At 39.0% G+C, this 18,221-nt stretch overlaps 1 protein-coding gene across 3 annotated transcripts in view; it reads left to right on the top strand.

Moving 5' to 3' along the window:
- The window catches only part of usp24 (ubiquitin specific peptidase 24), a 169,995-nt gene that overhangs the window by 60,428 nt on the left and 91,346 nt on the right, over positions 1-18,221 (top strand). For all 3 annotated transcript variants that reach the window (XM_080195353.1, XM_080195352.1, XM_080195355.1), the window contains exons 17-25: positions 2,840-2,989; positions 5,023-5,154; positions 5,472-5,583; positions 7,240-7,316; positions 11,156-11,296; positions 12,220-12,273; positions 12,366-12,481; positions 16,303-16,369; positions 17,471-17,581. In XM_080195353.1, coding sequence (XP_080051479.1) covers positions 2,840-2,989; positions 5,023-5,154; positions 5,472-5,583; positions 7,240-7,316; positions 11,156-11,296; positions 12,220-12,273; positions 12,366-12,481; positions 16,303-16,369; positions 17,471-17,581 — 960 coding nt within the window. The remainder of the gene's footprint in view (positions 1-2,839; positions 2,990-5,022; positions 5,155-5,471; positions 5,584-7,239; positions 7,317-11,155; positions 11,297-12,219; positions 12,274-12,365; positions 12,482-16,302; positions 16,370-17,470; positions 17,582-18,221) is intronic.

The following is an 18,221-nucleotide window of genomic DNA, read 5'->3' as shown; positions in this document are numbered from 1 at the left end:
TACATTGACATTTGTAATGAAGTTACTATGAAAATCTCTGAGAATTACAGATCAAAAGCTCAACTACATTTTGCTACATCTTGTTGTATTGGTAGTCTAAGCATCAAGGGGTGTTGATTAGAAGGCAGATCCCACTGACCCTAGCGTTGCCTGAGGCTGCTTTATTGTGCATTTGGTAGCTTGAGAAGCCCTCTGGTTGTAGGGCACAGTGAACCATGTCTCCCTAAAACAGAGTACACAGCAGTCTCTCAGTTCCCTTTGAAAAGTGAGTTTAGCTTTAAGTTTATCTAGCTTGTTTTCTAAAGATTGGACATTTGCCAGGATTAAGCTTGAGAAGGGGGCTTTGGGACCATGTTTTTTCATTCTCGCCTGCACATTTCCGAGCTTCCTGGAGTGACTACTACTTTTCATGCCTGGGAGATGGTGAGAGTAATATGCAGTATCAAGGGTATAGGTGTGTCCAGTGAAGTTCTTTGGTTTGGTTGGTGTGTAGATGGACGATTTGTTGCCTTGTTTGTGCTTTGTGTTGGTAGTTGGGTCCGCGCGGCCAAATGTTCTAGGTCTCTCGGGTTGCAGTTCGGTTTTGGAGGTTGGAGAATGTCCAGACCACGCTGTGGTGTGGATGGTCAAAGGCTGGTAAGTGGATGCTGTCTCTGGGAGGTTTTTCACTGAGGGGAGTGGGTGCATGGAATGCTCTGCCAAGCAAGGTGGTGGAGGCAGGCATGCTGGAGTTGTTTAAGAGTTACTTAGATACGCACATGAGCGGGATGGAGATGGAGGGATATAGGAGACTGTTTTAAATAAGGTTCAGGAGCTTTGGGACATCCCTGGGAATCAATTGATTCCTATGGACCTTCCTTCCTTTGGCTCACTTGTTTCACTTGGGGATTCCCTTGAATGTGTGTATAAGGATGTGGGTGATGCTGATGTTTTTCTCTTTTAATCCACAGGTGCTTCGGTCCGCCTTGTTGTCCAACAAGGGGCATACACGCAATGGGTCGTACGAGGGCTGCTCTTGGTTGTTTTGAGAATAGCCTAGTACTTCCCATCGTTAGTGTACGCTTAAACTGGACCAGGTGCTGGGCAACACGACAGTTCAGTGACTGTCACTGTTTGCGGTGCAGATACATGGATTTGGGCCAGTGTCTGCGGGAGTTTGCGCATTCTCCCCGTGCTTGCATAGGTTTTCTCCGGGTGCTCTGGTTTCCTCCCACACTGTTAGGCTGATTGGTGTAACAAATTGTCCCTAAATTAGTCTTCCCTCAATGTGGAATGCCATAAGCATAGACAAGGGTTATGGGTGGAGAGGGGACTCATAATGTTAAAATGGCAGCATGGGCTTGTTGGGCCAAAGGGCCTGTTTCCTGTGCTGTGTTGTTCTTTGATTGTGTTTACAGATGAGCTGATTGCCAGGTCCACGTGTTAGGGTCCTTTGGGTTACTTCCAGTTCAGTGTCTTCCTTTGGATGTTGGAGGATCTCAAGGGCAGTATTAACAATTTTGAGGCAGTGGGATTTGATTTTTAGGAGTGTGGTGTGATTGTCGAAGAAGGTGTGGAGGGGAGTGCTTGAGGCCTGCATTTGATTTATTGATTCCATTTCCCATCTAGTTTGGTAACAAAACAGAAGTTATGCTTTGAGATTGCTTGCTTGCTTTCTGAGATTGCTTGCTTTCTGAGATTGCTTGCTTTCTGAGATTGCTTGCTTTTAACAATTTTTAAGGTTATAAACTTTACATAGCTCTTGTATTTCTAAATCTGTTATGTGCCAGGCAATAAATTGGCCCGTAACTTGCGAGCTCGGGCACACCCTAACTGGGGTATCCCAAAGATCTGCTGGGGAGCCCCCATTGGAAGTTCCCAGTTAAGAATTGAATGGCAATTGCTCGAAGTTCAAACTTCTGAAAATACAATATGAATCGCAATCTTCAGATGTTCCTGACTGTCTTACTGGGATAATTACCTAGGGAAACTTAGAAGAATTAAAACCACTACTAATACCTGGGTACTATAGTACTGATGTGTCTACATGGCTCCACCTGAGTCCTACTGAACCTACAACACTAGGCAATTGTCATCTGACCTGAGTTGAAAGATCAGGCAAGAAAGGAGCGGCTGGATTTTAAGGCTTAAAAAAAAAACAAGAAGTGGAGTGGCAATCCAATTCTGATTGCTACTTCACAGAAGTTCAAGGTTATTGTTTTCACTTCCATTATTCTTAGAACGGGAACTGTGAAATGCTTCTGTTGGGTTTAAAATAGTCAAGTTAAAATGTCAGGGTAGCAATTGAATATTGTAATTTGCAATACTCACTATGATGGTTGCCCTCCACTGAGCGCAATTATAGCTCCAGTGGGGCTGGAACCATTAGGTTTAGCATATTTGACTATATTTGAACTTCTGCATCTTATACTAGTCCCTTTGATAATTATTACAGCTCCTTTCATAAGGATGTCAATGAAAAGGCTTTACCTGTTTGATTTGTTCAACAGGCTTGTGCCAGAAATTTGGCATTGAACTTATTGACTTGATTCCCTCACATCGTTGTTATTTTAAGCCATGGCAGTTTGTTACAATATTAATATTTTAAATTCCTGAATTACATCTTTCTCGGTGCCCCCCCCCCCCCCTATCGTTTTAGCTTCCCTGAGTGACTTTTTCTACAGATATTTTGTGCACTAGGGTCTTGAATTAACATTGCCCAGATTAATTTCACTTAAAGCCAACACAGCTGTTGTGAAGCGAGGAAACCTACTTTTTTAGCTTGACTTCTCAAGTCGAGAGGATGATGGTATCCAATTCTTCAATGTTGTATATTTTGCTTTTGTTTCTCTTTTCCCAGAGCATTGTCCAAGATTTGAAGAAGAACTTTGAAATAGTGAAGCTAGTTACGAATAGCCTTGTGGCTTGTCATCGACTAGCTGTTTCTGCAGCTGGTGCAGGAGGGTTAACAGGGTTGACAATCGTAGATGGCAGATACACGCATCAAGATGTAAGTGTTTCAGGGATATTTCATAATGTGCACATGCTATCTGTAATGTAACCATGGATTTTTTTTAAATGTTGGGTTTATAGTTGCATAATTATGTAACTAGTTTATGAACCAAATGAATGGTCACAACGTATGCCAGGTCTTAGCTAGGTTGTTTAAACTAAAAATCATTGTGTAAATACACGTTTGAATTTGGGATACTCAAATTCTTTACCACTAATCTGTGCAAGTTTGCTATCATTTCAAAATACTTTTATTGAAACTCATTGGACGATTCCTTTGGACCTGTTAAAACTCTAGTAATATTGCTGCCGTTGTTATATCTAGAGCAGCGCTGGTCTATTTTTTTATGCAGTAAATTTCATTTTTCCTATGAGCAATTCCTGGTTCCCACTTGTACTCCAGCTAAAATGTCCTTCAGTTTGGTCTTGAACTCTGGTCTTTGCAACACAAGCACTTTGTTAACACCGATAGCAGATCTTTCTGAATTAATCTACACCTGACAGTAAATCACAGTTTGTTGACTGAATGGTTACTTCAGTCTGACTGAAGTAATCATTCTTCAGTTTATCATTCCTGATTTGAGCTTTAAAACCTTGTTTAAAACATCTACTGTAAAATTGTTCAACTCCGAGTAAGAAATAGCTCATTGAATTAAAATGACAATGTTAATTGTTTCTTCTTTTGAAAATGTGTAGAATTTAGTTTCCTCCCTCAGCTTTAATATTTGGAAAAGAAGCTGTTTTTTTTCTGCTTTAACCAAATCAATTTCTCAGGTTTTTGAATGACTAATTGTAGACTGAGTTTTATTTTAATGTAAAATCTGAAAATGCTAGAAATGCATAACTTAGTTTTCTTGAGAAAAGATAAGCTAGTGTTATTGATGTAGCCCTTCATCAGAATTTATTTAACTTATGTTTTCTCATTGCAGATGTGAACTGATGTTTACTTCCAAAAATATTTTGTTACAAATTTTAGAAAAACTTCAGGAAAGAGTGGCCAGAGTGATTAGGAGGCTAAGTTGTGAAGTAAGGCACAAGTGACAATATTTATACTGGCTAAACTGAGGAAAAATGTAGTATAGGTCTTCAGAGTAATGAAACATACCACCAAGAGGGAAGGAAGCTATTTATTTTAGATAGCAAGCGTAGAATTAGAGGATAGGGGTTGAAAAAAAAATCACAAGTCCCGAACAGGATTAGAAATTAGAACCTTTATCCCAATACTTAAGTATACATAGAACAAATGTCCAGGGAGGGAGATGATGTGGATGTAATGTTAATTAACACCTATAAAAGGAGCTTGACTGATATCCGTTGGGAACGGGCGTTGAGGGAGATTTTTAACGCTGTCTGGCTTTTAGTTTCACGGAAGATTAGGAAAGATAATGAATGTTCACAAGGTAGTTGCTCAGCAGATGGTGTGCAGGGAATATTAGCATTACAGGCACTGATATAATGATGCATGTGCTTGGATGCAACTGATTTGACGGGCTAAACAGCCTTATTTCATTCTAGACTTTTTTGTTTCAAAAGTCTGAAGTTTCATTTTTGTTCAGAAAGCTTTATGTCAATTTTAGTCCTAATTAAACCATAATCCACAAAGTATTTCTTCTAACATATGAATGTAATTTTTCTATTTTATATTTGCAATTTGCCATATTTCCAAAATTTGTTAATTTAAGCAATTTCCTTGTGCAGCATCTAAGGCCATGTAAAACAAAGAAAGACTTGCATTTATAGGGTGCTTTTCACCACTACTGGACGTCTAAAAACACCTTACTGACAATGAACTACTTTTTAATGCTGCTACGGGAATTTAGGAAGCGGACGCCCAATTTATACACAGAAAACTCCCACAAATAACATTATAAAAGGAAATTATTGCAGATGCTGGAATCGCAAGCAACACCTTTTTCTGTGTGGTGCTGATTAAGGGATAAATATTGGTGAGATTTGTACACCAAGATGAACAGCAATTCCTTATTGCTTCGGTTCTAATGGTATTTTGCTGTCTTGTCTCTTTTTCCGCAGTACCTAGAAGCACACCTGAGGTTTCTTGCATTTTTTCTTCAAGAAGCCAGCCTTTACATAGGTTGGAACCGTGCCAAGGAGATTTGGGAGTGTCTGGTGTCTGGAACAGACATTTGTGAACTGGATCGAGAGGTATAATGTTTTTGAGTTATTTATTGATCTGCATGATTTAATGTGCTCTCCGCTGTTATCACATCTCGAGATACTTCTCCTTTAACAATCTGGCATTTAGCTTTAGAATCAATTTTTTTTTTACAGTCAATCCTTGTCACAAGTAGATCTGAAATTCTTCTGCATTCAGGGATGGTTATAGTAAATGATGTCAGTGATTTAAAATCTTGCTTTTTCGTTAAAGGCATTGGTCAGTTAGTACACTTGCTATTGCATGTAAACTTCAGTATTCTTCAAAGGAAACTCCAGACAATGATTTGGGAAACTTATTTTTCCAGTTGTGTTTTGAATGGTTTACCAAAGGACATGGGGATTTGGAGAGTGATATTCAACAACAGCTTTTTAAGGAGAAAATCCTCAAGCTAGAACCTTATGAGATCACTATGAATGGTAAGCACAGCAGTTTATCTCTGAAGAATGAATAAGCTTCTGCCCTCTTTGAGCATTTTATATCCTTGGGCCATTTTGATGTGCTTCACAGCCAATGCAGTACTTTTAAAAGTGTTATCATTATTTTGTAGACAAGCACATTATAATTAGCTGGTAAATTAAATGTTTTACATCAGTTTACTAATAATGACCTTGTTTCCAAATAACCATGTTGCCAAGAGATTTGTTTATCATTTCTCTTGGGACTAGGTTGGAATGAGGAGACAGGTGAGTCAAATAGGGCAGGTAAGCTTAAAAGTTCTGAGAGTGGAAACAGAAGTTTATGAAATGTAAGGTTATAAAGTACGCAGGTCTTACACAGGTTTGATGTTAAAAGTTTGTTTAAACCAAAAATCATTGTGTCTGGGATACTCACATTCTTGACTGCTAATCTGTGCAAGCTTGCTGTCATTTCATAATGCTTTTATTGAAGCTAGTGTTGTTTAGACTGTTCCTACGGACCTTAGTAATTTTTTGCCTTAATTTAGTTCATCTTGGACCTTGGTATATGAGCAGACGGTGAAACAACATCATTTTTATCCTAGGCCATCTTTGGCGAATAATTTGCGATTTGTGGTTTACATGTCACAAAATAGTTTTGTTTGGTGTGTTTCTAAACCAGAATGAGAGGTGATACTGAAACATACAAGTTCCTGAGAGTACTTGACAGGGTGAATGCTCAGATATGTTTCCCTTATGAGAGGGTCTAGAACTGGTGGACACAATTTAAAGGATGTCCCGATGGAGACGAGAAATCTTTTCTCTAAAGAGTCTGTGGAATTTTCTTCCCCAGAGAGTGTGGAGCCAGGATTGTTGAATAATTTAAAGGCTAAATTTGGTAGATTTTTCATTGCCAAGGAAGTCAGTAGTTAGAAGAGGTAAACAGGAAAGTAGAGTTGAGACCACAGTCAAATCGAACATGATCTTATCAAATGGTGCTGCAGAGTCAAGGGATCAAATGGCCTATTCCAGCTCCTAACTCTTGTGTTCTTTGGGGCTCGGAGCCTAAACCTGTATCATTCATTTTCGGTACATGATCATAGGTGTCCTGATCATAGATATCCTCTTAAAATATCACCTTCTTTGTTTTAAAAGGTTGTATGCTATTTTCTACCCTTTTATCTACTCAACTGTTGCCATTAGATCTTCAAAATTAGTCTTGAGTTACCATAATATTTCAATTTCCTGCCTCCGTTTCCAACAAAGTGTTATCTTCAGAACTCCATATTTTGTTTTTTTTTGAAGACTTCTTTTTCAAGGAGATGAGCCAGACCTGGTGAAGCAATTAGTTTAAATTACTTAATGCTTATAGAAAATAGATTTAAAATACTTATTTACTCTTGTAACCCATTTCCCTACTAAATTATTGTATCTCATCAGACCAAAAGAGTTGTATAGGAATAGAGAGGTGTTCTTTCTCCGTGCTTTTGGGAAGTGGATAATTGCAGTTATAAACCATTGAATTAATACTCTGTGGCAGCGTAGTAGTTCAGAGTAAAGAAAATAGGTTAGCAGCATATAACCTTCTCATTGAAATCCTTTCTTGTTTGTCTTGACTCTGATTTAATCTAGCTGGGTAACCAGCAGTTCTATAAATTCATCCTGTTTTTTTTGTAGGGTTTAATCTCTTCAAAACATTTTTTGAAATTGTAAACCTTTCTGATCATCGATTGAAAAAACAAGGTGCTCAGCTGGTAAGATGTTTTTAAATTGGCGTTTGTATCCTCTAGTTTTATAACTGGTCAAAAAAGGAAGCAGCAATGCAGCAAAATGAAACAGGATTTGTAATTTTAAATTGTGATGTATGTTTTTTTAGAAAGTCTTCAGATCCTACTCTCTTCTCTAAGCAATGGGACTGACTTTTGTCTGCCAAACAATCTTTTGGCATGAATGGGGTGGTAGTGTAACCATTTTTAAAGAAAATGCCAATTTCTCACTGATATTCAGGTCAATTTGTGTCTTGAGAATTCCACCCATAACCAGGAGGAGCTTGACGAATACAAGTTAAGAATGCATGCTAGCTTTTTTACCCAAACACCACTATTGACAGTTCTTTAAATTGCCCACAAGCAATGTGCTGTACTAATCAGGAAAATATGTCGTTCCCTCTAATATAAAGGGACTCCCAGTTACTCTCCAGTAAAAGGCTGGAAAATTTAGGAGACAGCTGTGTCAATTATGTTACCTGCTGAAACCAACTGCCCACAGTTAGCACAGCATTGCCTTTTGCAGTCAAGTTCACTATAGCCTTCAGCTCCTTCAAAGTTGCCAAGGACATCAATGCCCGTCAGTCTACAGCTCATGCTTATATTAAACAAGTAATCCAAAGCAAAAAAATTTAGTGCGTTCCCCATGATACTTGCAAATGATAGATCTGGGTTTCCAAATCTCAATGACTGCATTAAAGCCAAAGGCCTTTGACGCTGCCATGGGCTTCTACTCCTTTAGTTAACAACATGTGTGATACCAGCAGTGCTTAGTCTTACAACATGAAAAGAGGCCCTTCAGCCCCTCATGTCCATGCTGACCGTCAAGCACCTATATATTCTAATCACGTTTTCCAGAACTTGGCCTGTAGCCTTGTATGCTATGGCTTTTCAAGTGCTCATCTAAATACTAAATGTTTTGATGGTCCCCAACTCTACCACCCTTTCAGGCTGTGAGTTCCATATTTTCACCCAGTGGCTGATGAGAATGTTTTTCCTCACTTTTATAAACTTCCTGCCCCTTAACTCCTTTGCTAAGGGGGAAAGTTCCTTTCTATCCACCTTCTGTGTTCATATACACCTCAATCATGTCTTTCTTCACTCTTCTCTGCTCCAAGGAAAACAACCCTAGCCTATCCAATCTCTTGATAGCTGAAACACTCCAGCCAAGGCAACATCCTGATGAATCTCCTCTGCACCATCTCTAGTGCAATCATTTCCTATAGTGTGGCAACTAGAACTGAAAGCAGTACTTCAAATGTGTCTTAATGAGTATTTTATTCAGTTCCATCATAACCTCCCTGCTCTTATTTGATACCTTGGTCAATAAAGGCAAGTATCCCATGTGTCTTAACCACCTTATCTACATTGTGTAGGCCTTCTGTCCTGGCAGTTGCCTTGGCACTTCCATCTTGTCAGCCCTCCATCTCCCCTAACCCCTCAGCCCTTTTCAAAGCAGGTCAAGCTGATTGCTTTTGTTCAAGGCAATCCCTTGTGCATTTAGTTGAGGGGGTTTTTTCTTAGAAACCTACACTAACTAGCTGATCTGCATCACAACCAGTTTTAAGTCTGTTTAGAACCTTCACTGAGCGAACCATTGGGCTCCTCAGGTAATCTTTCTGCTACCTGATGCAGCTTACAGAGTGTCACCTAATGGTTCATTCTGTGCTGCGTAAGTTCACTTTGTAAGTAGATGGAGCTATCTTGGACATGGGCCTTCAGTACAATGGACGAGATGATTAAGGTGAAGAAGAAGCGAGAGGACATGAACAGTTTCATGCAGGTAACGCTCATTGGCAGCAGCTAATTGAATCTGTACCCTCTTACATTAACAGCCATGTTTGATATCTCCCCCAATCCCCCTAACCTCCAATAAATTAGACCTGTCCAAATGTCAACATTGCTACTGTGTCAACTAACATTAGAAAGCCAGCAGCTGCTTCTGGAACATAACCTTCACACATTTCAAACAGCATTATATTCACCAATTGTCAACATATCACATAATTGGTCACTCAGGTAAAAAAACATCAGTACATCAGTGCCTATCATAGGAATAAGAATAAATCTTAACAGCTCCAGTGTTTTCCACCATCCGTTGTGATAATGGTGAATCTGTAACATTCTAAATACCTGCCTTTTCCCCCATTGTACAAATCCTTGGCATAACATGCTATAAATCTCAGATTTAAAACTAACAATTGACCTAGCATCAATTGCTTATAAGAGCTCTAAAATTCTACCATCATTTCTGGGTGCAATTGTTTCCCAGCTTTGCTCCTGAAAGGCATAGCTCTCATGTTTTCTAATCCTTGATTCCCCAGTGGGAAGAAATCGTTCCTCTAACTCATCAGCTTCATTTAATATCTTGAACAATCACCTATTCATTTTCTCAACTCCAGAGAATATAGCCTCAGCCTGTATAATCTCCCCCCCTAATTTAATCCTCAGTGTGCAGGTAACTTTCTAGTAAATCTTTCCTGCACTCCCTCCAACGTCAGTATCTTCTCCCTAAGGTCTGCTTGGAGTACTCCAGGTAAACTAAGGAGAGCTTTGAGGTACAACTCTAACCTGTTGTATTCTAGTCCAGTGTAGATTAGATAGATGCTTGATGGCTGGTGCAGACATGTTGGCTGGAAGAGCCTCTTTTTGTGCTGTAATTCTATGACACTTTAATGATCCATGTATATGGACCTTTGGATTCTTTAAGCCTCTATTGTTTCTGGCTTTTCACCATTTAAAAAGTACTTTTTTTTTGTTTAACAGTGGATGACCTCATACATGCCTACATTGAAGTTCATAAAATCTGTTTTGCCCACATGCTTGACTTAAGAGCACTTACCAAGCTGAGTGCTTTAACAAGCTACTCCCCAGTGGCTGTAGCGTGTGTGGTAAAAGGCCACTTTGACTCACTCAAGGATATGTGTGATGCTTCTTGTGTTTTGACCCAAGATGACCTGGCTGTAAGCTATGGCAATTTCTGAGGCAGTCTTGTGCACCTGGCTTTCTGACAGGGTAACTAGGTCATCCTTAAAATGGGCAATATATAACTCCCTTTGCACCACTGAATGTCATGGCACTGTCTGTCAGTGCTCTAACTGAACTTCAGGTTTCTTTCATTCGGTGGTAGCCTCTTTGGATTTCCCTCTGTCCCAGGAGAGTAGCTTCGAGCAAGTGAGCTCCCCTCGAATATTGAAATGAGTTCCAGCCGCAAAGATGTATCTGATCTCGTCCTGCAATTGTGGGATAGGTGTAGTGGGCATCTAATTATCAACATGTCCCAGCAGACCACCTCAGCTGAGAAGGTGGATAAGTGCCTACCCTATATCAACAGCAAGTTTACTTTGTATTTTTAACATTTTTTTAATATAAAACCAAGATGCTTCTCAGGGTTGTTATGAAACCAAGAATGACATCAAGCCATACAATGAGATAATTAGGTCAGATGACAATAAGCTTGGTCAAATAAATAAGAAAATGAGTGCCTTGCTAGATCACCAACAAAAACAACATGGGATGGTTGACGTCATGTGGAGTGTCCCAAAACCTGCTCTGGTGACCTTTTGGCTCATAATTAAAATGAGCATGTTATGTGGATAATTAGATTGCATTCATGGAAAACGTTGACTGCATGAATGTTTTATAAAAACAGTTGTGGAAGTGTGTGCCTGTGGTGCAATACTTCTGAAAAACATTGGTCATTATTTCTGTCAATCGCACTATTGAGAACTGTTTTAAGAAATGCATGGCAACTTTAAGAAAGTAAAATGAGCCGCTGCTTGGGTGAGGACAATTAACTGCTGCATGCTCTTGTTTCCAATGACCAGCATGTTGAAAAACTGGAGCTGGCAGGAATGGACTTCATCTGGAGAATTGCTATGGAGTCACCAGATGAAGAAATTGCCCATGAAGCAATCCATCTGATCATTAATTACAGTTACATCAGCCTCAATCCACGTTTAAAAAAGGTACACTGCAAAAGTTAAATATATCTAAAATGCATAGCAAGACAGGATAAAAGTGGTTGACTCTTTTATATATTTCCTCAAGTAATTAGGGACGGACAATAAATATTGGCCCAGCCAGCAGTGCCCACATCACACAAAATAGGTTTTTTTAAGTGTTAATTTGAGGGGCAATCAAGCTGCTAAATTTACTTATGGCCTTTAATATTACATGAACTTTCCTTCTGCCTTCACAGTTTTCTCTTTTACTTGCAAATCTTGAACGCTTTGTACAAGTTGATTGCATCAATTCATTAGCCATAATTCTGATGCCTATAAAAGAAATGAAGCTTAAATGCAGGACTTTGTATTGTAGTGGGGACTGAGGAAAGTTATGTCAGGAAATAGGAATTGTTGAGCACTAACGTTGCGTGGAATTTAAGTGTGATGCCGTAGTAATTTCTATGTGAAGATTGAACTGTATCAGAAAATGGGTAAAATCAAGGCAAATGTATACTTTAGCACGACTGCAGATTTTTAGAAATTGAGTAGTGTGATGTGATGAGTGTAATTTTTATTTTTTTTGTTATTCGTGTCCCTGTGCTTTACAAATGGGTGTGTGATGAGGGAAAGTCATCTTTGTATTCAAACTTAGTTTATAGCTCAGGAGTGCTCCATTTTGAAGCAATTTAGTTTCTCTGACGTTCTTGACAAAACAACGGAAATTAATTCCTGAGATGAAAGATGCCATAAAAGCAAATTACTGCAGGTGCTGGAATCTGAAACAAAAACAAAAAATGCTGGAAAATCTCAGCAGGTCTGACAGCTTCTGTGGAGAGAGAACAGAGCTAACGTTTTGACTCTGAATGACTTTTTGTCATGTCTGTTTGAGTAATATAGTGAAAAAAATCCAAAGGCTGACCATTGCCACTTCATTTCTCTTTCAGGACTCTGTTTCCCTTCATAAGAAATTCATAGCAGACTGTTACAAACGTTTGGAAGTAAGTGGAGGATTTAAATTTTGGTGTGTTATTATCATTGTGATCTTGTTTCTTGTATGATCCTGTATTTTGCTCATCTCTTGCCTTTGCAGGTTGCTAGTTCAGCACTAGGGGGCCCTACTTTGACACATGCTGTTACAAGAGCGACTAAAATGCTGACAGCTACAGCCATGCCTACTGTAGCTACGTCAGTACAGTCTCCATCTAGGTAAATCTAACCTTCATTCTCATATTTTTGTGCTCTAAACTCCTGTTTTAGATTCTAAATGTCAATGGGTAGACAGTGTTGAAAATTAAGACACATGCTCTAACTTTAACCATACCTGCCTTGGAAATGCATCAAGAATTAATTCTGATGCCTATTGAAGTGTAGCAAGTTATATTAAAATTAGGATAATAAAGCTCCCAGGTTTGAAAATGCTTATTGAAGCTAGTTGGGTAGCAATCCATGGTAGCAAACCCAGTGTCAACATTGCACACATTTATTAGTCCCTTGTTAGTCAGCTTCACTCAAACTCTAGTTAATAAGCTACACACCCTTCTCAAACAAAAACTGAAAATGGTGGAAAATCTCAACAGGTCTGACAGCATTTGTGGCTAGAGAACAGAGCCAATGTTTCAAGTCTGGATGACTCTTTGTTAGAACATCCTCTTCTACTTCATACCTTACCCCCAGAAAAAGTGTTGTTGTACCTGTTAATTCTCAGATACTTGTGACCAGTTTGCTTACTCCAATATTTTACCTCAGTGCCTTTATTTGCAAAATGGACAAACACAAATAAAGGTTCAACAAGTTTATTAATAGTAACACTACTAACCTTTAAATTACCCACATAAAACAAGAGGATACCCCAGATTCAAGTATACTACCCAGAAAGATGGTTTGGTTAAAACTGCAGGCTCGATTCTCTGAATCCCTGTGGTCTGTCGTCACGAAAGTGAATCTCGATGGCAGTTTCTTCCTTCTCTGGTCAATCTTCCGAGTGGTCAAGAGTTGCCTCCTTCATCGAGTCTTCGCTGCTGGTGTCTGAAAATATATTCCATTATCCCTTGCCTGCTTGCTTTTCCAGAAACTTCTCTGGCTTCCGGCCAATGAGGTCCCAGGAGGGGGTTCCAATATCCAATGGGTTTCTTGATGTCTGCCTAACAGGACAAAGTCTAACAACACCAACGCCGGCATATCCGCATCATGCCTAGCAGGACACCAGGGTCCGCCCCCAGGTGTCCATCCCCATGCTGTTGCTTACATGTATCCTGTTATCAGATTAAGCCAACTACCGAAACTTGTGGTGACAGATCTGGCCCGATCTGGGCTTCTAACAATAGGCCGGTGCAATCCAATGGGCTGCAATGATCTCCTGCTAAGTAGCAGTAGGGTGTAATGACCTTTGATAGGAGATGGATGAATGAGGCCCAGACAGGTTTGTGTATTGTACAGTTGGCCTGCCTGAGGTTTGACTGTGTTTGATTTTTTTTAACATGCCCAATCCTTTAATTTAGGATATCCAATTTTATCAGTCTTAAAGCTATGCCCTGTTTTATATTATGTTCCCCCCTCTTGATCCAGTGAGCGTCGGCGAACCGGACCTCACAATTCCCACCAAACCATCTCAGCAAACAAGTACCCCGAATCTGGGGTTGATAGTATCATCCTGAACCCACAATAGTACCAGCAAATTGAAATGAAGTAAAATAATTTAAAAAAAAAGAAACAATACATCCATTGGGTATATACACAACAACGCAGTGAATAGTACAAAATGACAAGTGACTGTACATATTAAATATAGATGGGAGAGTATCAAGGTTCTTGATTGTAGAGCCTCTCCTGATGTCGGGTGGCCCTTGTCGAGTCCAAGTTTTGCAGAAATTCCTTCTTCCATCGAGCGAATTTACATGTGAGGACGGTTAGATACACTGCCATAAATAGGATTCCTGTTACGGCCAAGTGTGACAGAATGCAGACCCATGGGTGGATTTGAACATTTGACTCCCAACCCCAGAGGTCCTTCCACCATGTGGTGACTCTAATTTCACTAATGTTCTTTTGTTGCACCACTTTGACAAAAGTCTTGTGTTCTGTGATCACTTGTGTCCAAATCTGTTGAAGTTTCTCAGGGACAAGTGTTATCCCAGTAAGAGATTTTCCAAAATAGTTTCCCAAGCTTTGTCTCAATTTCTCGCTCGCATTTATTAGTGTTTTGTCTCTTCTGTGTATGTCTACCATCTCAATTAATCCTATCCTAGCAGGAATCTGTGGTTTAATACAAAAGGTAGTGTTGCAAATGGCTGTCCCATACTGGTAATTTTCTGGCGAGGTTGTAATACAATAGTATAATGGTTTAAATCAGACATGAATTGTTTGGTGACCCATTAGAGAAAAAACACCAGGTTATCACCTGGTATCGCGAAGTACAGTTGGGAGAAAATTAAGATGTTGGGACTATTATCACTGGAGCAGTCAAAGATAAAATAATGCTTTTTCAAAAATTATAACATAAGTTAAAATTAAATTAATTAAATAAATTAAATTATAAATTAGAGGATAAAATGCTGCTTTTTAAAATTATGAACAGATTTGATGAAGTGACTAAAGGGAGATAATTCCCCTAATTGGAATGAGGGATCATTAATTTCAAATAGTCATTGGAAAGGATGGAGGTTAAGATATTTTTATTCAGAGGATGGATGGGTCAGGAAAACTTTGCCATAACAAGTAATTGAGACATTGCACCTTTTAGGAAAAATTGGATAAGTATTTGAATCTGAGGAAATGCAGGGTATAGAGTGCGTGTGGAACGCTAAGATGAATTTTGGTTTGCTTTACCAAAGTGCTGGTGTAGGCACATTAGTCCAAGATATTGATCTCCAGTCAATTTCTTCTTCTGCCTCCATTACTTTCCTCCTCTGCTTGCTAAATTTAAAATATGAAGGAATCATGAAAATCAGCCTGACTTCCATTCCCTTGTCATGCAATGCTGACCTTCCATGATGCTTTGTTTCTTCCTACAATTTTCAGGAAGAATGTGACGAGAACAAAATAGTCACTATTGACATTGTATCTTTGGACAAGGCCATAATTGGACCATATTTTACAATAGTCTAGTTTCAGCCCTTGCATATGTTGGGTGATAGTGAGCCTATTGAATAGCTTCAGAAGAGGGCTGGATCTATTCCCTTTAGGTATGTGTAGACTTTGAAGTGAATTGATAGAAGTATATAAAATAGTTGAATAGATTGTGTTCCTATTATTTGATTGGAGAAGCACAGGAGTTGGGCTAAAGTTAAATGTTTAACTTTGTTATTTTAACCTGAGGATTATGAATCTTTGGAATAAGTTTCTGATTTGTGTGTTGATTGTTGACTCTCAACAAACCTTCAAGGAGCACTGTTCCAGTTTCTGTCAGGGCAGAGTTCACTTCTTAATTGAACACCAGGAAATAAAAGCATGGGATCATCTGGAATATCCATGCGATCACATGGCTCATGTTGGGTATCTAATCAGATTTCAGGCATCAACAGTATGGGGCAGACTGGGTGTCCCAGATGTATTTTCCTAGGATGGCACAGTGCTTCAGTAGTTAGCACTGCTGCCTCAGCGCAGGAACTCAGGTTCAATTCTGATTCTGGGTGACTGTTTATATGGAGTTTGTACATTCTCCCCCTGTCTGCGTGGGTTTCCTCTAGGCGCTCTGGTTTCCTTCCACAGTCCAAAGAGGTGTAGGTTAGGTGGCTAGGCAATGCTAAATGTACAGGATTTCAAGGTTGAAGTGGAGTGGCAGACTGGGTGGGATGCTTTTTCAGCGTGGGTGCACACTCGATGGGCCAAATAACCTCTTTCTGCATTGGAGATTCTATGGATTCCTGTGTGTCATTTTTGTATGTTTGGGTTTCAGCTATATGCCTATTTCAGTACCATGTTAGAACTTGGGTTTACCAAAAAGCTCAATCTAACTTCCTGTGTTGTGTTTTGTAAGGACATGTCAAGTTACAGTTACGAGTTACATAATGTTTATCTCTCAATTGTAGGTCCAGTAAACTTGTCATAATTGAGCGGCTGTTGTTGCTTGCTGAAAGATACGTGATCACAATAGAGGTGAGCAAATGGATGATTACATTTCCAATAAAGAGCGTTGCCTTTTCTATCACTGATTTATTCATATTCAATACTCCAACCATAATATTTTATTGAAGCCTAGAATAGTGATTTTATTTTCCAGTTGATCACCTTCATCATTGTGTATTGGAGGCATGATGGGGAAAGTGGAATCTTCAGCTCCCGTAGAATTAGATGGCAGTGCACAACTGAACCAGATTTAATGCAAGACTCGAATCTAGAGAAGGAAGGTAGCCTCATGGGATAAAGGGAGAATAGAAGTGGATTAGAATCTGAGCCGATTAAAGGCGAAGGGAAAGTTGGGACCAGGAAAAGTTGGAGGATATAGGAAGTCACAGGAAAGAAAGTCTGACATGGGTAAAAGCTGGGTAGATGATGGGCAAACTAGAGAAAGGTTAGAGGCCACAAAACAGGGGGAAGAGTGAACTGGCTTGAAAGCTGTCAGCTGACAGAATCTTCCAGACCATGAGGTGGTGTCCCGCTGGATTCCAAAAGAAATGGATGCATTATTGCAATCAGTAGAATCTGTATAGTAAGTCCAGGCAGAGCAGAAAAGTGAAGGAAAGAGGGATAGTGAGCACCAGTTATAAAGAGAAAAATGCTACTCAGTATAAAAAAAAGTTCTTAATCAAATCTTCCCTTTTAAAAAGAAGTATAGAAACATGTTTAATAGTGAAAAATAAATTGGTGAATCAAACCATGAAGACTCTGAAAAGTGGGGGCAGGTAAGTTGGTAGGCTTGTGGTATTTGTACTGTAGTAATATTCACTTAAACAGATGGGAAAAAAGTATTGTAAGTACAGATTTGGTATTCAAACTCCTTTGATTCTTTTTAACCTTTTTAACTTACTCAGTTGCCTTTGGACTAATCCTGGACATCAACTTGAATTAATCTCCTTCCTTCCTATACATAAACACCTTATCTCTGGCATTGGAAATTTGTGAACAATTGTAGAGAATGCCAAACCTCTGTTCTGGGATGATATGGGTGTTGGTATCTCCATGTTCTTTTCCACTGCCCTGTCTGTATTTAAGGTTAAAGTATCTTTTGTTTTAAATTTGTGACCATCTTTTATGCAGGATCTGTATTCTGTTCCTCGGACTATCCTACCTCATGGCGCCTCTTTCCATGGACATCCTGTTACTATCTCAGTCATCTGCGAATCTACAAAAGAAACATTTAGTATAGAGGTTGGTGTCATTAGATTTCTGCTTTTTTTTGACCCCACACAGAAACATTTCAAACCTCCACAGAAAACCATATGCTCCGTCCATTCTGTTTCCTTTCATCTACTTCTAAAACCAGAAATAATTTTTAAACTTTCTTAAAGCTTCTATTTTTCCTCTTTTTTAGAGCTTATTCTTCATTGCCCCTTTAAAAGGGGAACAAATAACCTCATGTGTAAGCTATAATAGGAATTGTACAAGGCAAATTGTGACTGAACCAAGACGGTCCAAAATATTTTTTGTGGTTTATGGCTCCCTTAACCGATACTGCATTTTATTGATTTTGTTCTCTGACCTCTGATTAGCAGTTAGTTCCCCATGTGTTCATTCGTTAATTTTCATTTTTTATCCAATGCAATTTATAGAAAATATGTCAGATGAATACAACTTCAAACATCAGAGGGAGGCAATGTAATAAAATTCATTTTGGAAAGAAATAAATTGCAACCTATGGAAGTAAAATTGAATGAAAAGATGAAAATGAAATGAACATGTACATTAAAAAGAAAAATGATGGCACAGACCTGACTTATGCATTTTTACTTGAATTTGTTGTGAGTGTTTCATTCCTCATTGCTTGTAAAGGAAAAGTGCGATTGGGCAG

The sequence above is a fragment of the Carcharhinus amblyrhynchos genome, chromosome 9 (assembly GCF_965287045.1).
Source record: "Carcharhinus amblyrhynchos chromosome 9, sCarAmb.v2.hapA, whole genome shotgun sequence".
Taxonomy (NCBI): domain Eukaryota; kingdom Metazoa; phylum Chordata; class Chondrichthyes; order Carcharhiniformes; family Carcharhinidae; genus Carcharhinus; species Carcharhinus amblyrhynchos.
Note: the sequence above shows the minus strand (reverse complement) of the source record. Positions and strands in the feature narration are given on the sequence as shown.